Here is a 26672-nt window from a genome sequence, read left to right on the forward strand (position 1 = left end):
CAATAGTGTGTAAACTCATGGAAACACTAATTAAGCATAAATTAGATACGATCTTGAACGAGGGAAATCTCCGGGATCCCAGTCAACATGGATTCACCAAGGGTAGGTCATGCCAGTCCAATCTTATCAGCTTCTTTGACTGGGTAACAAGAAGGCTGGACTCAGGAGAGTCCTTGGACGTCGTATACCTGGACTTCAGCAAGACTTTTGACAGCGTCCCACACCGCAGGCTGCTGAACAAGATGAATTTGATGGGGTTAGGAGAGACTCTAACTGCATGGGTTAAAGATTGGCTTAGTGGCAGACTTCAGGGGGTGGTGGTTAATGGTACCCTCTCTAAAATGTCAGAGGTGACAAGCGGAGTGCCGCAGGGTTCAGTCCTGGGCCCACTCCTCTTCAACATATTCATTGGGGATCCTACTCAAGGGCTTCAAGTTAAGGTAACCTTATTCGCTGATGACGCCAAACTATGCAATATAGTAAACAGCTACAATCTACAGGATACTATGGAACAGGACCTGCGTACTTTAGAAAGTTGGTCCTCGATAAGGCAGCTGGGCTTCAACGCCAAGAAATGTAAGGTCATGCATCTCGGTAACAGAAATCCATGCAGAACTTACACCCTGAATGGAGAAACTTTAACCAGAACTACGGCAGAACGAGATTTAGGAGTAATCATCAGTGCCGACATGAAGGCTGCCACTCAAGTGGAGAAGGCTTCATCTAAAGCACGGCAGATGATAGGTTGTATCAAGAGAAGCTTCATCAACAGGAAGCCTGAAGTCATGATGCCATTGTACAGAGCCATGGTGAGACCTCATCTGGAATACTGTGTGCAATTCTGGAGGCCACATTACCGTAAAGATGTGCTCAGAATTGAATCGGTTCAGCGGATGGCCACCAGGATGGTCTCAGGGCTAAAGGGTCTCCCGTACGAGGAAAGACTGAGCAAACTGCAGCTCTACACTCTCGAGGAGCGTAGGGAGAGGGGAGACATGATTGAGACATTTAAGTACATCACGGGACGGGTCGAGGTGGAAGATGATATCTTTCTTCTCAGGGGACCCTCGACCACAAGAGGACATCCGCTCAAACTCAAGGGAAGGAAGTTTCGTGGAGACGCCAGGAAGTACTTCTTCACGGAGAGAGTGATTGAGCATTGGAACAAGCTTCCAGTGCAGGTGATTGAGGCACGCAGCATCCCAGACTTCAAGAACAAATGGGATACCTTTGTGGGATCCCTACGAGGGTCATGCCAAGGGATAGGGTCACTAGGGTATAGACTTGAAAGAGAGGGTCAGTAGAGTGGCAGTATAATTACAATTATACTTAAGGGGGTCAGTAGACTTAAAAGGGTGGGTCAGTGGTGTGGGCAGACTTGATGGGCTGGAGCCCTTATCTGCCGTCATCTTTCTATGTTTCTATGTAATCTTTTGGCTCCTTCTTTGCCACAGATGGAAGAGCAGGTAACTTTAAGTGTGCAGTCTGTCTCCCTCTCCTCAGGAGAGCCGTCACCACCTCCCAAGCCATCAACTTTTGCTGGAAGAGTAGAGACACCTTCTAAGGTAGAGGTTGTAATCTCTTCATCACAATCTTGTGACAAAACTGGACTTAATGTATTAGATCAGTCTGGGGGTGTGAGAACAAAAGGACTGACTCCTGTCCAAATGTTTAAGGAGTCAACCCATGATGTTCTCCCCAAGGACAAAGTTATCACTTTAAATGATATATGGCTTACTGTGAATAGAATTGAATCTTCATTGTAGAATACAGTTTTGAAATTGTGTCAGTTCTCCACAAATACCTCAGTTAAAGTAAATGAGCATGAAAATCAAATAACAGAGCTAGGAAATAAACTAGATAAATTGAATCAATCTGTGGGTAATTTACAGAGTGCTGCTCTTGCTAATGTTAAAGATAGTATATTGTTTCATGCTAAGATGGAAAGAATGGAGAATTATATAAGAGTCAGGAATCTTCATTTCCTCAGTTTCCCTATTATACACTACCTATTTCCATTGGAACTAGCAAGAATGTATATGAGGGAAATTTTGCAATATGCTAAAGTAGACACATTTGAACCTGATAACCTCTATTACATTCTGAGGGCTTCCAAGGAAGAGGAAGATGAAGGAGAAATTGATAAATTAGTTTCACCTGATGGTATGGACTTGTCTCAATTTTTAGTCATCTAAAGACACAATTACAAAACGGGCTACACTCTTGGTAGTTTTCAAATCGGAGCTAGAGAAGCAAACTATTTTGAAGTTATATTTTACTAAAAAACAAGCTCTGTTTTGTGGCCAGCGAGTGATGATTTTCCACGATGTCTCTAAACAGACTTAATTCAAAAGGAAGCAATTCCTGGCGCTTAGGCCTAGAGCTTTAGCGGTGGGTGTGACCTTTTTTTTAAATTTCCTTGTAAATGCCTTATCTCATATGCAAGTGATAAATATGTCTTCTCAGACCCAATCCAGTTAGATAGTTTTCTAAAGGATAAATCAGTGCAGATAGTACCTTAGTTTTTATTTTGTTTTTCTTACTAGAGAGGATAATTGATGACATGTAAAAATTTATGCCACACTCTGCCTGTCAAGAAGTTTGATAGTTTTTATTTACTGAATGTGATCTGCTAAAATTAGTACTAGCGGCCTGATAATGTGGGCTAGATCGTTGAATTCTTAGTTTTTTTAGATTGTTTTATTGAGCATCTTTTTATGCTGATGGCTGTAATTGATATTCTTTTATGTTTGTTATATAATTTGTTACAAATTAATAAATAAAAAAGTGCTCACTGCGGGTACAGGGACAAGGCCATTCAACACCCTGTGGAGCAGTGAATGGCCTTGCCTCCGCAGTTAATGGAGGAGATGCACGCAGTCACCAATCGCGTACAGCCCCCTCCCTCCTTCCTACCTACTGGCTGCATCTATCTCCCTCCCTCCCCCTTACCTTCATGGCGCATTTTACTTTACAGGGTAATTTGTTCAAGCCACCGGAGCCTGCTTGAAGTCGTGTGCGTCTGCGGGCAGAAGCTTCTCTGCTTGAAGTCGCGTGCATCTGCAGGCAGAAGCTTCTCTGACGCAACCGGAAGTTGCGTCAGAGAAGCTTCCGCCCGCAGATGCATGCGACTTCAGGTAGGCTCCGACAGCTTAAACAAATTACCCACTTTTGTGAAAAGTGTGGCAAATTACCCACTTTTGTGGAAAGTGTGGCAAGTCCGGCACTGCTTGTAACTTGCCCCATGGTAAAAGCAGGGAAAACAATATTTCAGGTAATAGTAAATTCCATCAGAGGAATTTCCCTAGCTATGAGGCTGCCTATTCCAGTACAGAAACCTTAGAAGCCAGCTCTGTGCAGAATGAGAAAAGCGGCTCTGCAAAAAGAGCCTATTTCAGGCAAAGATTAAAACCTTTTAAAACTGCCTTTAAGCAGCATATGTTCCCTGACCGTTATTTGCATTATGGCCAAAGGGGGAGCCAAAGGCAGTACTGGCCCATTCCCATACCTCAGAGCCTGGGGCGTGGCTTGCCACAATATAAGCCAGAGCCTCAGACAGGGAAGGGGAGGCTCAGGTGGATGGAAACCAGCCCAGCAGAAGGTACCAGAGGAGCGGACCAGAAGGTGGAACAGAGCTCAGCCCACATCCAGTCCTGGTGAGGAGTTAATGGAACTGGAAGAAACTGGACTGCCCACTCAGTCAACCTGGCCTACTCCTGAGGAATGTATGGAAGTGTGTGAAACAGTGTCTGCACAAGGTGAGCTGAATGAAGATATGGACATTAGCTGAATGAACCCTGCTTATTGTTTTTTCTTTTCTTGGAGAGGGGATTCTTTTTCTCTTTTTGATGGCCTCATTGCAAAGGAATAGTGCAGGAAACCTTTATTGCTCTCACCTGAGAATAATCGTCTTGAACTGTGTTTTGTTTCATGGATGGTTTTTTTTCTCTTCTTTTGGCTGGGACTAATTGAAAGACTTTACTAAACTGTGAAACCTATGCTGCACCCTAAACACTGTGTGGACTTAACTAAACAATACTTATGTAGCAGTGTTGATAAATGAACCAGTGAAGTGGTGTTTGTATTTGGAACTTACTCAAGATTATTTTTCTCCTCTCTTCTGAGCTGCCTGAGATCCTGGAAACAAGGCCTAAGCAGAATCTGGGCGTGATATCTAACCAGGCTGAAGAAAGCCAAGGATCCACTGAATGCAAGCAGGCAGCCATTATCCATACCTGCCTATTGTTTGAGTGTTTGTTTCAAGTGCTGCAAATTATTTTTCTCTTGTACACTGCATATTTTCTGTTGTACCTTTTTTGCTCTTTTGGAGATTGATTTTGTCTTGCTGGAAAACTTGTTTGTTTTGCAAAGACTGCATAATAAAAGTCTATTTTTGTTTTCAACAATTAAACCTTGCCTCAGTGACTTCTGTGAGCTTTTCTGGGTGGTCTGTAAAGGTGCTTTGGCAAACCTTATTAGCCAGCACTACCTTGAGGGCTTTCTCCCTATTGAGAGGCAGGCCTAGTATTTAGTGCTGTCTGGTGGTGAGTCACCACAGTGTTCTTAGCGGAGACGGCCAGGCGACAAAAGTAAATTAATGGAAATATGGAAACATTTTTAAAACAGAGGATAGTGAAGTTTCTGGAATCCAGTGGATTACAGCAGTGTTTCTCAACACGAGGTATGCTTACCCTTGGGGGTACATGGGCTGCTTGTTGAGGATAAGCAGCCTAGCCGTTGCCGGGGATCCCACCCTGTCTGCCCACCTGCTACTGAAGCAACTGTTGGGGATCCTGCCCTGCCTCCCTCCCTGCCTGTCTGCCGGCCCACTGCACCACCCCCCCAAGCCGACCCTGTTACTTCGTTAGAACCACTGCTCAAACTTTATGTGATGTGACATGGCCTTCAAGCATCAGCCCAGCCCAAGCATAGCAAAAAGAGATACAGTTCACACACTGTGTTGAGATGATTATCCTGGTGATAGGAGCTCAAACATTGTTAGATCAAAAGATAGGAACATTACAGTGGAAGTTCTGTGAGGCTAAGTGCAATCCAATTAATAAAGAAGAGCATGTTTACAGTCCAATGCATGGAGAGCTGTTTCACCAGGATGAGAATATGGCCTTGGGAAGAAGACAGGTAGAACTATGGACTGGTTCAGATGAAATGCAGATACGACCTTCAGGAGGAACTTGGGATGAGTGTGAAGAACCACCCTATCGTGGTAGAACGTAAAGTAAGGAGGATCTGACACAAGCAATTGAAGTTCAGTAACTCAGCGAGCAGGTGTGAGAGATATTACTTTTCAAAGCAAGGTGCTTGAGGGATGAAGTTGAAGGTGGTTCAAAGGAGGCATGGAGAGTGGAAAGTACATTAAGGTCCTAAGCCATGGGAGGAGGCTTAAGAGATGGTTTGGTATGGTAAAAGCCTTTCATGAATTTGGATACCAAAGGATGTATAGGTAATAGCTTTTGTCCCTTGGTGTGTGAAAAACGCTAATACTAATAACACTAAGATGAACTCTGAGTGAAGCAGTCTTGAAGTCAGAGTTGGACAGATGTAGAAGATAGTCGGGAAGCAAGTCCTCTTGAAAAGATAGCAATGCTATGTGGAAGGAGTGGGAAAACATCTACGGTTGGGAAAGAGATAACATGCTGTGAGTGTTAATGAATGAAGATTGGAAGTTATGGCAGTCTGTTGCTAGAGTACTGAGAGAAGAGACATTCGAAAGTCTACAGTGAACGCCTCCTTGAGTCAAGGGACAAAGTATCCAAATATAAGGCATTCATGAGTATATTGAGAAGTGAATTAAAAGAGCACTCATATATTTGAGAGTTCACTTCAGGTATCTACTACCTTGGTGTGATTTTGGTTTTGTTTTGTTTTTTTTGGTAGATTTCTTTGAGGAGTATGATGCACTGTATTGCTGTAGAAAAGAGAAGACTGGATAATCGACCAGTTGGGTATGAGTCTGCACCTTTGCACTTGAGCATGTAGAAAATGGCGACTGAGTTGTGTATTCAACATGAGTTCATTTGATTGAAGAGGTGAGGTGTAATGAATGGCACTGTGGAATTACTCATAGTTGCTGATGAAGAAGGCCAAAAGGCTCTTGAATCTGTTGAAAGGTGCTGCAACATATGGATAATTTCTCTTCCCAGCAATCTTCTCTTCTCAGCCACATCAACTGGATCTCAAAGATGCTTATATTCACATCTCAATTCATCCTGCCCACTGGAAATTCCTCAGATTTATGTGTCTCACAAAGATTACCAATATAAAGTTCTGCCTTTCAGCCTATCATCAGTCCCACATGTCTTCACAAAGTGTTTGGCAGTGGTAGCAGTCGACCTCAGGGTAACACATCACATGGTATTTTTCTTACCTGGTCGACTGGCTCCTCACTCCAAGGAGCAGCTGTTGCTTACCATTGAAGCCACAGTGCACTCCCTCCAAGAACTGGACTTTTTAATCAATTCCGACAAATCCAACCTGCAGCCTGTGTGTTACTTCATGAATATAGGTGTACGGCTCAACACTGTCACTACAAGGGCTTATCTACCAGAAGAACGTCATCAGGCAATTATTACTCTGGCAAATCGAATGCAACATTCTTCCGCTCTTCTGGCACATGGAGTGTTGTGCCTTCTTAGGTCAAATGGCTGCATCCCTTCCTCTAGTGTAGAGAGTTGCGCAGGGACAGAAATCCCACCCATCCCCGCCAGGATCCTCTCCGTCCCCACCCGTCCCCGCCAGGATCCTCTCCATCCCCATCAGGATCCTCTCCGTTCCCACCCGTCCCCGCAAGGAATTACCTCCATCCCCGCCCGTCCCCATTAAAAGCAGCAATTCCATCTGACAGGATCATCAATTCCACAGTTTCTTGTGTGTTTCCGCTGCTGTTTTCCTTGTGGAATCTCTTTGGTGGAACCCTTTTTTTGTTTTCTGTTCAGGTAATTAAATTATAAACCTCCTCTTTTACTAAGGCTGATGTGTCCATTATATTATATGGATGAACCCTACTTCCAAAGCCTTCCATCCCCGTGGGAGTCCCGTTGGCTAGAGGGGGTCCCCGTGGGGGTCCCTGTGGGAGTCCCATGGGTTAGGGGGGATTCCCGCAGGACCCCCACGGGACCCACGGGATTCCTGCGATCCCCGTTCCCGTGCAGACCTCTACTCTAGTGCCGCATGCCAGACTACACATGCGTCCTCTGCAATGGCATCTCAAGCTAAATTGAAATCAGCATTTTCAGTCTCTGGCCATCTTGATTCTTTTTTCAGACAAAGTCAAAGTTTCCCTATCCTGGTGGATGCCCATTCCAGCCTCCACCTCCTCTTCTCACCATGACAAAGGTTGGGGATTGAATCTCAACCACCTTCAAACTCAAGGTATGTGGTCAGAAAAAGAACTCCATTTCCACATCAATCTGCTAGAGCTTCATGTAATTTATTATGCCCTTAGTGCATTCAGCAGGTATGTGCACAACATATGACTTCTAATTCAAACAGACAACCAGGTATCAATGTTCTATCTGAACAAACAGGGGTGTTCAGGATCCTTACCCTTTTGCAGAGAGGCTTGTCTATGGACTTTTGCTTTCTCCCACTCCACGGAGATACAAGCAGTGTACATTCCAGGAAAAATGAATGTCATTATAGATTCCCTCAGTCGAAAGCTCAACCCTCACAACTGGATCTTAAACACGGAGGTACTACAATCCATTTTTCACCAATGGGGCACTCCCGTGACAGATCTCTTTGCTTCAGCAAACAATGCTAAGTGTCCATTATTGCTCCCTACAACCAGCTCCTCATGCAGTCGCCAAGGACACTCTCTCGATTCCATGGACTTCCAATCTGTTATATGCATTTCCGCCAATTCCTCTCATCTCCAAGGTTCTTCAAAAGATCATCAGAGACAAAGCTCAAGTGATTCTTATATAGCACCTCGTTGGCCCAGACAGATCTGGTATCCCATCCTTCTGAACCTTCTGGATGCACATCCAATTCCGTTAGGAGATCATCCATCTCTTTTGTTCCAGTGGGATACTCACCTACTACATCTCAATCTTCACAGCCTCCATCTCACATGGAGATTGAATGGGCAATCCTTGCTGATGTTCCAGTCTCATCAACAGTAAAAACCATACTTCTTGTAGTCAGAAAGCCATCTACCAGAAGTTGTATCAGTTGAAATGGAAACGGTTTTCCATCTGGGCAGGCTCACAAGATCAAGACCCATTCCACTGCTCTGTGGATCACATTTTAACTTATCTACTGCATTTATCAAATTCAGGTCTTAAGACCAACTCTGTATGCCTTCACCTTTCAGTTATGTCAGCCTACCACCATTTTTGGATGGAAAACCTCTCTCTTAAAATCCTCTGGTCTCCCAATTTTTGAGAGGTCTTAATCTCCGACCTCCATTTCGTACGCCACCTTCAGCCTGGGATCTCAACATTATTTTGGACCAGCTGATGAAGGTTCCCTTTGACTCATTGGGATCTGCTATGATACAATTCCTAACATGGAAAACAGCTTTTATAGTGGCCCTTACTTTGGCCAGAAGAGTTAGCGAACGGCAAGCACTGGCTATCTATGAATCATATCTCCAATTTTTCCGATAAAGTACTTCTTCATACTCATCCAAAGTTTCTTCCAATCAGTTATTTATTTCCTTCAATGCAGCTACTCAAGGATATGTAGTTTCTATGTTCAAACAATTTTTATTGATGACCATCAATAGGTACAAAGGAATAAACAACAGAACAGGATACAGAGCTACATTCTCAACTCGTCAAAAGGACCCACAATCCAGAAACTAATGTCATCAAATACATTTAAATAACACAAGAATGCAAAACCACCATCCCCCATCTCAAACCTCACCCCAAAGGATCCCCCCTAAAGCAATACCAACCCTCCCACCCTATCCCCTAAAGAAACTGTCTGTGGCCAAAGCCTATAAAGTCCATCAGTTCAGAGAGGGAAGAGGATGAAGTAAGGAGAGAGTACCTGCCGACCAAATACTCATCCCCCATATTCATACACCTCAATACTAAGATATGTACATGAACTTATCCCTATAGGAGATTAACCACTCTTACTAACCCCTCTATCACTATGCACTGAGGCAATTGAATAACTGATCTACCCCCTACCCTTCCTACAACCCTCCCCCCATTTGGAGCCCCCCCTGAAATACTCCCAGCTGTGGTGAATCAAGGACAGCCCACCCGCTACAAACAGAGCCGTAAAAAGCAGGCCCTCACACATCCAAGGTGTTTAAGATCAAGCTCCGAGCCCATGAGGCAAGGATTGTAAGTACGATTCCCAGGTCTGCATGAACAAGCACTTGCGGCACCCTGACATGCAATTTCTAAATGAACTATATCATCTTGGATCGCTAATTGCATCTCTTTTGCTTATAAGAAAGCTTCCATGTCTCCTCTGGGTCACATTGGGGCACATCAAGTACGAGTGACAGCTTCATCAGTTACAAGCTTGAGAGCAGTTCCCATATAAGATATCTGCAAAGCAACAACTTGGTCTTTAGTTCATACGTTGGCTAAGCATTATTGTTTAGACCAGTGGTGTCCAACCTGCGGCCCAAGGGCCGCATGCAGCCCCATGAAGTATTTTGTGCAGCCCCGGTCGAAGGTGATGCAGTGTTTTCCTCTGCTACCCCCGGGTGTTTACCGTCTTGCCGGCTCCCTTCTCTGTCTTTCTGCAGCGTTTACACATTTGTGCGGCCCCAGAAACATTTTTTTCAGCCAATGCGGCCCAGGGAAGCCAAAAGGTTGGATACCCCTGGTTTAGACCAAAGTTCAGCACAGGATGTTCAATTTGGACAATCTGTTCTTTGCACTGGTTTCCATTTTCTAAATTAAAAAAAACCAAAAACCAACAACTTTTGATTTGCTTCCTCCCATTTTCTTGTTAAGGCTAGTGACTCACCACAAAGTGGGGCTGCATTACCCTGCTTGTCTATTGGAGAAAGAGAAAGCTGCTTACCCATAACAGGTATTCTCCGTAGACAGCAGGGGAATGCAGCCACAATTGCCTGCCCTCCATCCCCACATATCAGCTTAATTAATGAGGTTGCGACATACTGACAAGCTACGGAGGTGGAGCTCCATAGGCAAGATGGCTACACCTGCCTAGTAGATGGGGAAAAAAATCTACTATAGCTAGGGGAGAGTTCCACGAGACAGGTTCAATCCAGAGACTTCACCATCAAGTGTGGCTGCATTCCCCTGCTGTCTTCGGAGAACACCTGTTACAGGTAAGCAACTTCGTTTACTGAGTAGTTGACAACTGTTGATATAGTTATGTGGAAGAACAGTTAGGCGAATCTCTGGATGTTGCAAGAGGTCAAGTATATTTATGCTGTTCTATTTTGCCAAAAGCTTCTTCTATACAAGCATCAAAAAGGTTTTCTCCTTTACAAGAGACGTTAGCGAGTCAGTCTTGTACTGAAGTAGGAAGATCTGATACTGTGAGCCAAGTCAAGTGACACATCTTCGATTTATATACCGGGTCATCTCCCAGCGGAGCTTGACTCGGTTTACAAGTAATTAAAGACCAGCAAAAAAACGAACAAGAGAATAAGAAAAAATAAGTGTTGTAGAGCAATCAATTTGTTGAATCTTTAGGTAAACTGTTCAAGTAATGGGTAAATAATAAATATTTTAGAGCTTTACAAAATTGTTGTAACTGACCTATCAATCTGACAGTCAGGAAGCCCATTCCACATTTCTACCAGTTTATAAGCGAAAGATTGACTGAGTTTCCCAGCTGATTTAATTCCTTTGAAGGATGGGAACAGTAGTTTATATCTCTGTGTATTCCTCGAATGGCAAGATCTAAGGGTATAGAAGTGGCTATAGAAGTGGCAGATGCTTGAGAAGACATATTAAAAGTGTTGACTATTGCTCTGGCAAGATACTTCCTGGTGGTAAGAAGAGATGCGACCAGTTGATCATATGGCTTAGCCAGGTCAAGTGGAAAGCGTGATAGCTGGAGATTTCATATATAAAGTCATATAAAATTGGCGAGCATAGAGGCTTGAAAAATATAGAACTATTGACAATGACTGATGTGGTAGCTGAGTGCTATGAAAGCCAGGAGAGGATGGTACTCAATATAAAGAATCCAGCCTGGCTGGAGCAACAGAAACTGTTAATGGACTTTCCCAATTTTATATAGAGTTTCACTGAGAAAGTTATGCATTGGCGTTTTCAGGCACTCTTTAGGCCAGTCTTCGTAATCTAGGCATTCCATTAATTGTGCTCTTGGCTCTTGGCTCTTCCTCCGACTCCTTGTTGATGGGAAGATCTTGGCCCATCTGGTGGATAAAGGTAGTGAAAGAAATATTTTCAGCAGGAGACCTTCTGCATGGCATCGTCAGAGAAAGGTTTGAAGGTATGCCATATTTAATCTGCCTTTATCCATATGATTCATCGGTAGAAATTTGAGAAGTTTCTCTGCTGAAGCATTGCGACAGATGAGCACAGTCTCTCCGCGAAGATTGGGAGGACCATCGAGATGAGTGCCTGGAACGCGTTGAGAAGCGTATGGATAAGTCACAATTTTGCAACCTGGATGCTTAGATGGCATGTTGAGAGGTAGAGGGTCAATGATGAGGTGACCTACAGTGGCACTACATTTGATGCTTAGGAACATCACCAGTAAGGGCCATAGACAAGGCCGGCATCGGGCCCAATGCAGGATGTATCGATGGAGGATGTAGTATGCAAGAAAGCTCCTGCTACAGAAGCTGCTTAAGTTGGTCCTGATTCAATGGTGCCAGTACCGATTTTGACACCATTGCAGAGGGTGCTTGAAGTATCTGGGTGTCGAGATCTAGGCGAGCTCAGAGGTAAAGATATAGGTCAAGGAGAGAACACTTGAAGTGAAGGAGAACAGACTTCTCGACATCGACATTTGGGATGCGTCAGGGAGAAATAAGAATAAGACTCGGAGGGAGTTGGCTGTAACTCATGCCTGTGCTTTTTTTGTCTTCTTCCTATCATCAGAGGATGATAGTACCAATGTGGTGGAAGGTGGACCACAAGGAGGATTGACATGTTCTGATGCCTAAGGAGCTGATGCAAGAGTCGATACAGCCATCAATGCCGGTGTCGATGCTGGGGTATGGTGAACATCGGAATCGGATGTCCCAGGCACATCTGATGCTTTCAATGTCACGCTGAAAAGCTTCTCATATTGAAGCTTCCTTGCTTTTAATGTTCGAATTTGCAAACAGGCAGGTGATATCCTGGTGATCGGGCTCAAGGCCATGAACACATCAAGAGTGTGGGTCAGTGGCCGAAATGGTCCGGTTACACAGAGTGAACTTCTTGAACCCATTAGGCACCTTTGATATTAATGGAAACACAGCTGACACGAGGTCAAAGGACTCAATGGTGAGGGAGCTCAAGTAGAGGAGCAGCTGAAAACCACTGATGTTCCCAGGAGAGGAAGGTCCTGGAGGGGTACAAGCCCTGAAAAAAAGAAACATTCAAAAAAGAACAAAACTGTCAGAAATGAGAAAAATGAATAAAGAAAAATGTACCGGAAAGGCACAAAAAGTGTAAAAATTGAGGCACATTCTGAAAAAGACTGCTATGAAACAACTTCATAGCTCCATGGAAAACTAAGAACTAATGGTCCTTCAAGCCAATATTGGGCAGGAAGGCACCAGCATGCACGCAGTATGAGCAGTCTTAAAGTTTTAAAAGTTATAGTATACTTTTTTTTATTGTCCATGGAAAACATAACCCATATGTGTGAACATACTGCTTGCTTGCCTTGGATAATACTTTTTTTTACAGAAAAAGTGGTAGATGCACAGAATAATCTGTTAGAAGTGGTGGAGATAAAGACCGTATCTGAATTAAAGAAAGCATGGGACAAGCACATGAGATCTCAGAGAGACAAGGAGATAGTGGATTCTGCAGATGGGCAGACAAGATTTGGCCTTTATCTGCCATCAGGTTTCTATGTTGGATCCACAACTTCAGTCATGTTTTACAAGAAATGGTCACAATTTTCATGAAGAAAGGATTAATGTGTCAAAAGGTGAACATTCCCCATACAGATGCATAATCAGAACTGCCCCAACTCAAAGTATCACTTTTGTGTTTTGACTGCACAAATGATCAGACATGAGACAAGACCTCGGTCTACCTGTAGTATATTAGCTCACAGCTCCTACACACCTCCTCATCCTTGCGGTATTTTCGTCCCTCATCCACTGTCTCTGTGCTGGCATCTTCTGACATATGTGAACTGTGCTGCAGCTGCTCCTCCTCCAGACCTGCTAATTCTGATCCTATTTTCTTTGCCAGGGCAAACTTCAGCCTGTAGAGGAGATGACAAAAGGGGCAATTTTAAAAGCATTTTTGTGGCTAAAACTATGGTCTACATGTCAGAAAGTTGTTGTTTTTTTCCCTAAATTTGTCCAGAGAATATGCACTTACACTTAGTACTACTACTTATGACCTTATACCTTGTATAAGTGTTTCTGACCTGAGCAGAGGCAGGGCTAGAACAGGTTTCGACTTTAAATTAAATACACACAAAAATAAAAATGGAAATTTGTGCATGCCAAAGAAATATGTACGTGTGCATGAATTTCCATGGAGTACTTTTCAAGAAGGAAACATATGTATATACTTTCCCATTAAACTGATATAACTTATGCTCACATCTGCCACACAAGTTAAAAAAAAAGAAAACAAATCATCCTCAAAATGACAAATGCAGGCCTGGCGTTAGGGCAGAGCAAACTGGGCAGCTGCCCTGGGCCCCATGGCTCGGGAGGGCCCTCTGTGAAACAGCATGTCTTCCCCCTTCTATCCACACCGGTCTGATGCTGAGCAACAGACACTGGAAAGAGAATAGTAAAACATAGACAAAAAGAAGAAAGAGAAACTGGGATCAAGATGATGGAAAAACAAAATGTCCAGACACCAAGGTAGAAAAAAGTGTTTTATTTTGAATGTATTAATTGGAATATGTTATCTTTGGGATGTGTGCATCACAAATATTTTATTGTAGTTAGTGGCATAGCCATGCAGCTGATTTGTGGGGAGAGGCTGGAGCCCAAAATGGATGGATGGGCACCAAATTTTCTCCCCACTTGAAAGCACAGTTACTTACCGTAACAGTTGTTATCCAGGGACAGCAGGCAGCTATTCTCACATATGGGTGACGTCACCGACGGAGCCCGGATGCGGACAGCCTCGTAAGCAGACTAGCTTGTAGAAACGTAGAAGTTTTGAATCAGCTGCACCACGCATACGCGGGTGCCTTCCCACCCAGCGCAGGGCGAGTCTACTCAGTTCAGATAGCTAGCAGAGATGCCAACCAGGGGAGGTGGGTGGGTTGTGTGAATAGCTGCCTGCTGCCCCTGGATAACAACTGTTACGGTAAGTAACTGTGCTTTATCCCAGGACAAGCAGGCAGCCTATTCTCACATATGGGTAACCTCCAAGCTAACCAGAATGGGATGGTGGGAGCATTGGCAACTTAGGAGAATAAATTTTGTAATACCCTCTGGCCAAAATGGCCATCCTGTCTGGAGAAAATATCCAGACAATAGTGAGAGGTGAAAGTATGAACCGAGGACAAGGTAGCAGCTTTGCAAATTTCCTCAATAGGTGTAGATCTGAGGAAAGCTATTGAAGCTGCCATTGCTCTGACTTTGTGGGCTGTGACTCGACTCTGTAGTTGTAATCCAGCCTGGGCATAGCAGAAAGAGATACAAGCAGCCATCCAGTTAGAGATGCTACGCTTGTTTGGATCGAAGGAGACAAAAAGTTGAGGAGCAGTTCTGTGTGGTTTGGTGCGTTCCAAATAGAAGGCCAAAGTACGTTTACCGTCCAAAGAATGAAGAGCTGATTCTCCAGGGTGAGAATGAGACTTTGGAAAGAACACTGGAAATACATGGTGACTTGGTTGTCCGTCCGAATGAGGACTACCTGGTCGTGAAGATGTTGAAAAGCTTTGAGATTGTTCAAAATCGCTCTGAGTTCCAACAGATTGATGCGAGACTGACGATCCGTACTGGTCCAGTGGCCTTGTATACGGAGACCATCGAGATGAGCGCCCCAAGTGTAGATCGAGGAATCTGTTGTGAGGACCTTCTGATGGGGAGGCGTTTGAAACAGCAAGCCTCTGGAGAGATTGGAAGAGAGCATCCACCAGTGGAGAGACTGTCTCAAGGAAGAAGTGACTGCAATGTGTCGAGAGAGTGGATCGCAAGCCTGCGTCCACTGAGATGCCAGGGTCCACTGAGGAATTCTGGGGTGAAGTCTGTGAAAAGGAGTCACGTGTAATGTGGAGGCCATGTGACCTAATAGTACCATCTTGTGTCTCGCTGAGATTGAAGAGCGGGAAGACACTGCATGACAGAGTCAAAGGAGAGCTTCCAGATGTTGTTGTGGGAGGAATGCTCTGAGCTGGATAGTGTCCAGAACAGCTCCGATGAATTGTAGATTCTGAGAGAGCTGAAGTTGGAATTTGGGAAAGTTGATTTCGAATCCCAAACTTTGTAGGAACCACGTAGTCCGTTGGGTCACTACAATAACCCCCTGAGATGTGGAGTCCTTGATGAGCCAGTCGTCTAAGTAGGGAAATACCTTAAGACCATGGTTCCTTAGATCTGCTGCTACCACCACCAGGCACTTGATGAACACTCTGGGATATGAAGCCAGGCCAAAGGGCAGCACTCTGTATTGATAATGCAGATTCCCCACCCGAAATCTGAGATATTGACGGGAGGCCGGATGAATGGGAATATGAGTATAAGCCTCCTTGAGATCCAGAGAGCATAACCAGTCGCTCTGATCTAGAAGTGGATAAAGGGATGCCAGGGACAACATGCAAAATTTTTCTTTTACTAAAAATTTGTTGAGAGCCCTGAGATCCAGAATGGGTCACAGATCGCCCATCTTCTTTGGAACGAGGAAGTAACGGGAGTAAAACCCCCTGTTCTGCTGTTCCAAAGGAACTGGTTCGATGGCACGGAGATGAAGCAGAGCTTGAGCTTCCTGAAGAAGAAGGGCAGTCTGGGATGGACTGGAAGGATACTCTCTTGGAGGAAGCTCTGGTGGAACCTGAGTGAAATGAAGAGAGTATCCTTCCTTGATGATTGACAGCACCCAGAAGTCGGATGTAATTGTCTCCCATCGGTGATAAAAATGATGGAGACGACCTCCAATGGGGGGAAGAGAGGACAGAGACAAAACAGTGGAGGTTATGCTCTGTTTTAAACAGTCAAAAAGACTGCGCAGCCTTAGGTCCAGCAGAAGGTTGAGATTTCTGTTGTTTCTGATTCTGCTGTTTCTTGGGAGGCGGACGAGTGTAAGGAGCCGCTCTTGGAACAAAACGCCTCTGGAAAATTGGAGGAGGTCATGCAGGCTTGGCAGGAGCTGGCTTAGGCTTTGGTCTGACAATGGAAGCAAAAGATTTTTCATGTTCAGACAATTTCTTGGTGGCTGCCTCGATAGATTCATCAAAGAGGTCATTGCCTGCACAAGGAATATTAGCCAAGCGGTCCTGAAGATTAGGGTCCATGTCAATGGCGTGAAGCCAGGCCAGGCGGCGCATTGCTACAGAATAAGCAGTCGCCCTGGCGGACAACTCGAAGGCATTATCAGAGGACTGGAGAAGATGTAATCTGAGTTGTGACAGAGTAGCTATGACTTCTTGAAATTCAAAGTGCTTCTGTGTATCTAAATAGCTGAGAAATTTAGGAAGAAGATCAATGAGGAACTTGAAATAAGTGACAAAATTAAAATTATAATTGAGGACTTTGGAGGACATCATAACATTTTGGTAAAGGCGACGTCCAAACTTGTCCATGGTTTTTCCTTCCCTTCCAGGAGGAACGGTAGCATAAACTCTGGAAGGATGGGATCTTTTCAAGGAGGACTCCACAAGCACGGATTGGTGAGACAACTGCAAATTCTCAAATCCTTTGCAATGCAGAGTTTAATACCTGGAGTCCAATTTGTCTGGAAGAGCAGAAATTGCAAAAGGAGTCTCCAGGCATCGTGTAAAAGTCTGAGACAAAAGCTTGTGAAGAGGAAGCTTAAGTGACTCTGCAGGAGATTGAGGAAGATGCATGACTTCGAGGTACTCCTTAGAGTATTTAGAACCAGCATCCAATTGAAGGTCCAGGTCAGCAGCCATCTGGAGAAGAAAAGAAGAGAAAGATAGCTGATCCGCTAATGCCCTGCCTCAAGAGGGATTCAAGGACCTCGAGGCAGCCTGGGTCAAAGACGAAGCCTCGGCGGGAAAATAGTCTTCAAAAGAATAAGGAGACTTGGACAAAGCAATAGAAGCCGCTGAGTCCTTGAGGTCTGGAAGCGAAGACCTTGATCGAGGAGTTGGTGGTCTGGTAGAGTTGGAAGGTGTAGATCACGGCTTAGTTGAAGAAGGACGCTCTTTGGAAGAAGAGCTCTGCCTGGAGGTATGCCTCGAGGAAGGCCTCAATCGACGATGAGAGTGTTGCTTGGAAGCAGGTCTCAAGGATCGAGGAGACTACGCCCCGGAGATGGAGGCAGATGTTGCTACCAAGGAATGGATAGGGCTAGAAGCTGTAGATCGAAGCTCAGGAGGCTTGGTGGAGGAATCTCGAGGCACTCCCAAAGACTCTGCTCCTTGTATGGAGTGTGGGGATTCCTGTCGAGGCACTTGCAAAGAATCTACTCCTTGCTTAGAGTGCATAGATGCCAGACCAGACACTCGCAAAGACACTGCTCCCTGCATAAAGTGTGAAGTTTCAGCCCGAGGCATAGGAAGAGACTCGACCTCGCGGAGTCTGCAGAATGCCCAGGCTGGATTAGAGTAGCTAGCTTCGGTCCCATTTTGGTTAGGAACTGAACAAATTGCAGCTCTAACATGGTCTGGAAGGAAGCCGGCAAGGATGGATCCGCGTCTGAAACCGGATCACCTGCTACGGCTGGAGGTTCCAAAGTAGCAGTGGAAATGTGTTTCGACTTGGAAGTCTTAGCAAACTTGAGGACCACCGCTGGAACTTTCTGCTGAGCTATCTGACCTGAGGATCCAGGGGAATATACAGCAGGTGTACTCGAGGAAAGAGCAGCCGCAAACAAGGAAGGTTTGATGAGGCTTGAGGTTGGAGTCGTGGAGGCAGGAGGACCCTCGGTAGAAGGTGGAACCAAGGCCGCTTTCGAAGTCGAGGGTGTGACTGAAAAGTCCATCCTGAAAAGCTTCTCTACTAAAATCTGTCGACGTTTAAGGGTTCGAGGTTGAAGAGTAGCACAGCATTCGCACGACTTTGGTTGATGGTCCGGCCCAAGGCACTTGAGGCACCAGCAGTGTGGGTCCGTGAGGAAAATCGCACGCTGGCACTGGCTACACTTCTTGAAGCCTGCTGCTGGCCGGAACATAGGAGGAAAAATAGCCACAGCAAAATCGAAGCCCGTGGGCTGCAGCCAAGCAGTCGAACGGAAAAAAATAAAATAAGATTAATTTTTTTTTTAAAAACTAGAAATAAAGAAAAGAACACAGCGATTCGTGAAGAAAATAAACAACAAACCGCGGTGAGAGAAGGCACGAAGTAACAAAGTTAAACGCAGTGAGTCAAAGACGGACTTCTCAGCTCCATGGAAAACTGAGAACTGAGGAGACTCGCCCTGCGCTGGGTGGGAAGGCACTCGCACATGCGCGGTGCGGCTGACTCGAAACTTCTACGTTTCTACAAGCAAGTCTGCTTGCGAGGCTGTCCGCATCCGGGCGATGTCGGCGACGTCACCCATATGTGAGAATATATGTGCATTATCCCTGCTTGTCCTGGGATAATGCAAAATATAAATAGTTGAGTGATCTGCCTTGAACCGCAAGGCAATGGCGGAATAGAAATCTCTAATGTAATGTAATGTAAAAGAGACAGCTGATGTAATGTAATGTAATGTAAAGAGACAACTGAGGAAGAGGAGATCTGCTATCGTAGTGGGAGACTCAATCCTGAGAGGAGTGGACAGTCATATAGCTGGAGGGAGAGAGGACCGACTAGTGACATGTCTCCCGGGGGCAAGAACGAAGGACGTCATCGACAGAATTGAGAGGATCCTGGAAGGGGCCGAGACGGAGGAGACAGCTGTAGTAATCCATGTTGGAACCAACAGCAGGAGGAGCTACAACAGGACTGCACTAACTGATCAGTTCAGGATCCTGGGGAGGAAACTGAAACTGAGGACAAGGAAGATAGCCTTCTCAGAGATCCTGCCAGTACCGAGAGCGGACGCAAGGAGGCAGAGTTAACTACAAGCAATAAACGGTTGGCTCAGGAGATGGTGCGAGGAGGAGGGTTTCCTTTTTGTTCGGAACTGGACATCTTTCTTGGGAAAGAATGCTCTACAGGAGAGACGGACTGCACCTGAGCACGACTGGGACGAGGATGCTGGCACGCAATGTCCAGAGCGTCATAGATTTGGCTTTAAACTGAGGAAGAGGGGAAAGCCGACAGTCGATCTGACACATCGGACAAAAGTATCAAATGAGGATACTGAGAAAGGACATTGTAAAAGAGGGCTCAGGACTGAGAAAGGACATTGTAAAAGAGGGCTTGAGACTGAGTGGGAATTTTTGGAAAAAGGACCTAAGGATGCAATACAGGGGCCCAGGGCCAAGGACATTGAGCAAGGACATTGTAAAAAAGAGTTCGGGACTGAGTGGGAAATTTTGGGACAAGGACCTAAGGACGCAATGCAGATGTCCAGGGCCAGGAACATTGAACAAGGGCACTGTAAAGGAGGGCCCAGGACTGAGTGGGAATTTTTTGAAGAAGGACCTAAGGACAAATTGCAGGGGTCTAGGGCACAAATTAAATTGGCAAACAGAACTGAGTGGGAATTTTTTGAAGAAGGACCTAAGGACAAATTGCAGGGGTCTAGGGCACAAATGAAATTGGCAAACAGGACTAACAGAGAACAACAGAACCCAGAAGGACAACCAAAAATGGGGAAGCAGGCTGAGGGCGAAACAGTCACACTGCAGGAGGAGGATGACCGAAGCAAGGCTCGGGGACTAACCACCCACGAGGGGGATGCCAGGAGTGCCAAACCACGAGAAAAACCAACAGGGAAGGCAATCAACCGGGACTTACATTGCCTATACACAAATGCTAGGAGCCTAAGGGCCAAAATGGGAGAGCTGGAAGTCATAGCCAGCAAGAAGGACCTGGACATAATTGGAGTCACGGAAACATGGTGGACTGATGACAATAAATGGGATGTGGCCATACCAGGGTACAAGCTCTACATGAGGGACAGGACACACAAAAAAGGTGGAGGAATAGCGCTATATATAAAAGACTACATACCCTCAACCAGAATGGAAACAACAATAAGGGCGGATGGCTTGGAATCACTATGGGTTAAGCTACCAGGAGGAACTGGAGCAGACATAAAGTTGGGGCTATACTATCGCCCACCTGGACAATCGGAAGAAATTGACCAGGACCTGGAGGCTGAACTGAGGCAGGTATGCAAGAGCGGAAGTATGGTGGTGATGGGGGACTTCAACTACCCTGGGATAGACTGGAGTATCGGGCACTCAAACTGTGCGAGGGAGACCAAATTCCTGGAGGCCACAAGGGACTGTTTCATGGAACAGCTGGTCACGGAACCAACTAGGGGAGATGCCACTCTTGACCTAATCTTCAATGGACTAGGGGGACACGCAAAAGAGGTGGCGGTACTAGCCCCGCTAGGAAACAGCGATCACAACACGATCCATTACAGGCTAGAAATTGGATCATCAAAGGTGAAAAGAACCACAACAACGACGCTCAACTTCAAAAAAGGGAATTACGATGCTATGAGGAAAATGGTGGGAAAGAAACTCAACAGCAACACAAGGATGATGGAGTCCGTAGAAAAAGCCTGGACCCTACTCAAGGGCATGGTGCACGAAGCACAGAACCTGTGCCTCCCCAAGTTCAGGAAAGGGTGCAAAAAAAATAGAACAAAAAATCCAGTGTGGATGACAAACGCAGTGAAAAAGGCGATACGTGACAAGAAAGCATCGTTCAAAAAATGGAATAAAGACCAAACAAATGAAAACCATACGGAGCACAAAGAACACCAGAGGGAGTGTCACTGAGTGGTTAGGAAAGCAAAAAGAGAATACGAAGAGAGACTGGCGGGGGAAGCAACAAACTTCAAATCATTCTAAAGAGCGACAAATCGCCAGGTCCGGATGGCATTCACCCAAGGGTACTCAAGGAACTAAGGAACGAAATAGCAGAGCCACTTCGACAAATATGCAACCTATCCTTAAAAACTGGAGAGATCCCGGAGGACTGGAAAATAGCGAATGTTACGCCCATCTTCAAGAAGGGTTCAAGGGGTGACCCAGGAAACTACAGGTCGGTGAGCTTGACCTCGGTCCCGGGAAAGATGATGGAAGCGATGATTAATCTAATCTAATCTAATCTAATCTAAACCTTAAGTTTAAGGACAGCATCTGTGAGCACATCGAAAACAATGGGCAGCTAAAGTCGAGCCAGCATGGCTTCTGCAAGGGAAGGTCATGCCTCACAAACTTATTGTACTTCTTTGAGGGGGTAAACAGCCAGGTGGATAAAGGGGAATCCATAGACATCATTTACCTTGACTTCCAAAAAGCCTTTGACAAGGTACCACACGAAAGACTGCTTAAGAAGCTATGGAACCACGGGGTGCAAGGGGAGGTCCACCGATGGATCAAAAACTGGCTGGTGGACAGGAAACAGAGGGTTGGAGTAAAGGGCCATTACTCAGACTGGCAATGGGTCACGAGCGGAGTTCCGCAGGGGTCGGTGTTGGGACCGCTCCTGTTCCATATATTTATTAACGACCTGGAGGCGGGAACAAAATGTGAGGTCATTAAATTTGCGGATGACACAAAGCTATACAGCAGGGTCAAAACCAAGGAAGACTGCGAAGATCTCCAAAAGGATCTGACGATGCTGGAAAAATGAGCCAAAAAGTGGCAAATGAGCTTCAACATAGGGAAATGCAAGGTCATGCATGTAGGGGAAAAAAACCCGATGTTCACGTACAAAATGGGGGGATCACCACTAGGGGTAAGTAACCTTGAAAGAGACCTGGGAGTGATGGTAGACACAACATTGAAGGCGTCGGCGCAGTGCGCCACAGCCTCAAGGAAAGCAAACAAAATGTTGGGCATCATTAAGAAAGGTATCACGACCAGGAAGAAGGAAGTCATCCTGCCACTATATCGTGCAATGGTGCGCCCGCATCTGGAGTACTGTGTCCAGTACTGGTCACCGTACCTCAAGAAGGACATGGCAGTACTTGAGGGAGTCCAGAGAAGAGCAACAAAGCTAATAAAGGGTATGGAAAACCTCTCATATACTGACAGGCTGAAAGAGCTGGGGCTGTTCTCTCTGGAGAAGCGGAGACTTAGAAGAGACATGATAGAAACCTTCAAGATCATGAAGGGCATAGAAAACGTAGACAGGGACAGATTTTTCAAATTATGGGGAACCACAAGTACAAGGGGGCACTCGGAGAAGTTGAAAGGGGACAGGTTTAGAACAAACGCTAGGAAATTCTTTTTCACTCAGAGAGTGGTGGATACATGGAACGCGCTTCCGGAGGCTGTGATAGGCAGGAACACGTTGCAGGGCTTCAAAGAAGGTTTAGATAGGTTCCTAGAGGACAAAGGGATTGAGGGGTACAGATAAGAGTAGAGTTAGGTACAGGGATAGGAGTGACAGGCAAGTATAGGAATAACCAGGAACCACTGATCAGGCAATGGGCCTGATGGGCCGCCGCAGGAGCGGACCGCTGGGCGAGATGGACCTCTGGTCTGCCTCAGCGGAGGCAACTTCTTATGTTCTTATGTAATGGAGATCTCCAAGACCTGGCAACCAGAAGTCTCCAAACTTTGCAGCTTGTGGCAGTATCCTCAAGCTGCCAATTTTTTCATGCGAGCCAAGCGGAAGGGGGGGAGGGAAGGCAGTGGCTCTATAATACTGGTACCAGCTACAGAACTCTGAAAGTTCTGGTCACTGGACCTGAGGGGGGGAAGGATGTGATCATCAGCTGATGAGGCTTGGGGATCTCCACTAGCTACATCAAGGAAGATGTTCATTTTGAGGAGGCCTAAGCTCAAAGTGGGATGCCCAGCCCCTTCTCATAGTTATGCCACTGATTGTGTTCAGTACAAAATAAAGCACTTGCAGAGTTAATTTTTGCGGTCTCCAGTTCAGTTTTGGTATTCATACTTCTATTTCTAATTTGTGATCCATTGTTCTGTATTTGGTGAAGCTCTGTCTGTGTTTTGTGTGTGAAGAAGTCATTTAAAGATGGGTGGGGAAATTGGGATCTCGCTTCCAAAGGGACTTATCAAACACAATTGCCCCCAATATGTGTCATTAATTATGCAACTGAGCTCTCAGATCCCTGCGCTGAGTTCTTAAATCAGCTCAAGCAGGTACTAGGTATCATTCATTGAGCTCTGTGCATACTTTTGTGCTAACAATCAAACGTAAAGTGCTTAGTGCAATAAATATAAAAATTTTGAAACTAACACTTATCTTAATTTATTATGCTAGTTATTCCCAAGTTGATTCTATTCACTTAATTCTTGGCACAACGGGACCCGTTTCGCCAAACTGTTGGCTTCTTCAGGGGTCTACATTAATATGAATAGCTAAGCTTCCAATCTTGAAGCAGAAAATGGCATAGGAACACAATGTTATTGCCATTGGTACATGAAAGGTTCATAACTGCACAATACTATAATTTCAGTACTTTCTGTAGGGCTGCTGCAGATCTCTCATCCACCCCAAATAAAACTGGTTTTAACTGGGATTCATTACTGTAGTCATACTAGTGCTGGAACCCAAGCATGCTGCCTGCTGCGGTCCACTACCTGCGCAATTTCCCCTCGATGATCCATTTGTTCTTCCTGTAATTGGACATGTTCTCCAGGGTCCTGTCAATTTCACTGCAATGCAGAAAAACAGTGTTGTTAAAGAGGATGAAAAAGGGCCCTGCAAAATGCACACTGAATCCTGCTGCTTTCTGGGATGCTGCCAGGTCCTTGTAAGCTGAATTGGCCACTGCTAGAAAACAGAATACGACCTTTAGTCTGATCCAATATGGCAATTCTTATGTTCTTATTGAATGGTACAGAATAGCTTCATTATGAAGAAAGGCTTAAAAGATTATGGTTTCAGCTTAGAAGAAAGAAGTTGGAGAGGTTATAGGATAGAAATAAATAAGGAACAGTTACTTTCCCTTTCAATTAATGCTAGAACTAAAGGATATTCCAGGCTTGTCCAACCTATGGCCCATTGACTAAAATCCGGCCCACCAAGTGCTTTTTTTCTGACCCCTGAAAGCTTGGCAATTCTTTTGGTGCTTACAGCGGGATTCCTGCTTCCCCATCATGATTCAGTTCTCTGTAAGCCTGAGTTACAAGGTGATGGAAATTTAGATTGTGGTTTCAAGACTTGAAACTGAGACCAACTTGAACTTCTGACATCATGCTGATCAAGCTTGCAGACAACCATATTGTGGTGGGGAAGCAGGAATCCTGATGTTTGTTCTGCAGATGAAGCCAGTGAGATGAAACAGACTGGGTGAAGACTGGGGGAGGAGCGGGAGGAAACACAAGAGAGAGAGAGAAAAACTGGGCGATGGCTGAGGAGGGGACAACACACTGCCGTTTTCTGACACTATTTGATGAAATACGCTTGTATATAGCAAAATATGATTGCTCATGTTTTGGTCCTCTGATATTACAAAATATAAAATGTGGCCTGTATTAACATGTAGCACGATTTTTAAAAAATTTAAGAAACATTTTTCCAGACAAGTTTCTGTAGGATAAGCCCATTAGCAAATATTGATTAGATCAATGGCACATCTCACAAAAAGCAGCAGAGAATGGATCTCCTCACTAGAACTATACTTCAACTGATTCACCTTGAGCTCCAAAAGAATTACAGGATTGGGATGGGTCGAGATTCTATGAAGCACAGCATCGAAAGTGGCAGAAAAGATACAGTGATGTGAAAATGTATTTACTCCCCTCCACCCTGATTTAACCAAAGATTTCTGATCTTTAAACAAAATTTAATATTAGACAAAGGGAACTTGAGTAAACATGTGGAGGGGCCTTTGGATCTGGCCAATCAGAAACTTAGGTCACTCCCAGTGCATCACAGAATGCACTGGGAAGGAGGCCTAAGACTCCGGTTGGCCCAGGTGCCTATGGGAGGGGCCTTAGGCATCTGGGCAAATCAGAGCATTAGGCCCCTCTCCATGCATCCCAGAATGTACTGGGAAGGGAAAGGCCCGCCATTTTGGAAGGAAGCGGGCCTGCCAGCCAGGGGGAGTGGGCATCCCTCTTGCCGGTCACCTCCTAAAGGTACGGGAGGAGGTTCAGGAGGTGTCAGGTGGATGTTGGGATGTGATGGAGTGACAGAGTGTGTTGGGCAGTGTTGGGGGTATGTTGGGTGGGTGTTGGGGAGTGTCGGAGGAATGTCGGGTGGGTGTTGGGGAGTGTCAGGTGAGCACTGGGAGTTCGACAGGGACTGCGGCAGAAGGGAGTGGGCATCTCTCCTGTCGGGGGAGGGGGGTTCAGGGGAGGCAGTAGGAGGGATTGAGCATCCCTTCTGCTGAACACAGTGTTGGGTGGGGGTTTGGGGGGTGGCGGCAGGATGAATTGGGATCTCTCCTGCCTGCCTAATTTGCAGGGGGGCAGGTTTCCTGCTGCAGCCCCTCAGCTGATTACGGGAGGGGGATGCCCTTGTGGCGATCAGCTGATGAGAAGGGATCAGGTGCAATTCTCTAACTGGTGCCTGTGACATGGGCACCTGTTAGAGAATCAGACTGGTGGGCGTGGCTTGAGAGCGCTGGTGAATGGACAGGAAATTGAACAGCTCCGTCTCTCCGGGCAATATTTCATTTGTTTTTGAAGGCAAAAGTTAAAACGTTTTGGAAAAAAAATGATTCTCCTTCACTATCATGGCTACTTCTAAACAAATCAATCTGGAAACAGCTTTTTCTGGTGGAAAATCGAAGAGAAGTAAACAAGAACCGCCGACACCATCTAGGGTTCCGCTGCCCGAAGATTCCCCCGATAAGATTGATATGAGGGAAGAATTGCGATGTATCCGCCAATTATTGCAGGGTCCTGCAGAGAAAGCACAGTTACTTACCGTAACAGGTGTTATCCAGGGACAGCAGGCAGATATTCTCTACATGTGGGTGACGTCATCCACGGAGCCCCGACGCGGAGAGCTTTTCAAGCAAACTTGATTGAAGATTTCAAGTTTGCTGGTGCTGCACCACGCATGTGTATGCCTTCCTGATCCACTAGAGGGCGCATCCCCTCTTCATGGTCTTCAGTTCAGATAGCTAGCAAAAAAGCTAACCTCGGGGAGGTGGGAGGGTTGCGAGAATATCTGCCTGCTGTCCCTGGATAACATCTGTTACGGTAAGTAACTGTGCTTTATCCTAGGACAAGCAGGCAGCATATTCTCTACATGTGGGTGACCTCCAAGCTAACCAAAAAGGGACGGAGGGAAAGTTGGCAATTATGAAACAGATTACGCAACCCCGACTAGCCAAACTGGCTGTCGCGCCTGGAAAAACGTCCAAACAGTAGTGAGA

At 45.5% G+C, this 26672-nt stretch overlaps 1 protein-coding gene across 5 annotated transcripts in view; it reads right to left on the bottom strand.

Moving 5' to 3' along the window:
- Positions 1-26672, bottom strand: part of BAZ2A (bromodomain adjacent to zinc finger domain 2A) — a 305747-nt gene that overhangs the window by 134411 nt on the left and 144664 nt on the right. For all 5 annotated transcript variants that reach the window (XM_033936980.1, XM_033936976.1, XM_033936978.1 and 2 more), the window contains exons 16-17: positions 23923-23997; positions 13224-13365 (exon numbers count right to left, since the gene is read on the bottom strand). In XM_033936980.1, coding sequence (XP_033792871.1) covers positions 13224-13365; positions 23923-23997 — 217 coding nt within the window. The remainder of the gene's footprint in view (positions 1-13223; positions 13366-23922; positions 23998-26672) is intronic.

Source organism: Geotrypetes seraphini, chromosome 3 (assembly GCF_902459505.1).
Source record: "Geotrypetes seraphini chromosome 3, aGeoSer1.1, whole genome shotgun sequence".
NCBI classification, from domain to species: Eukaryota; Metazoa; Chordata; class Amphibia; order Gymnophiona; family Dermophiidae; genus Geotrypetes; species Geotrypetes seraphini.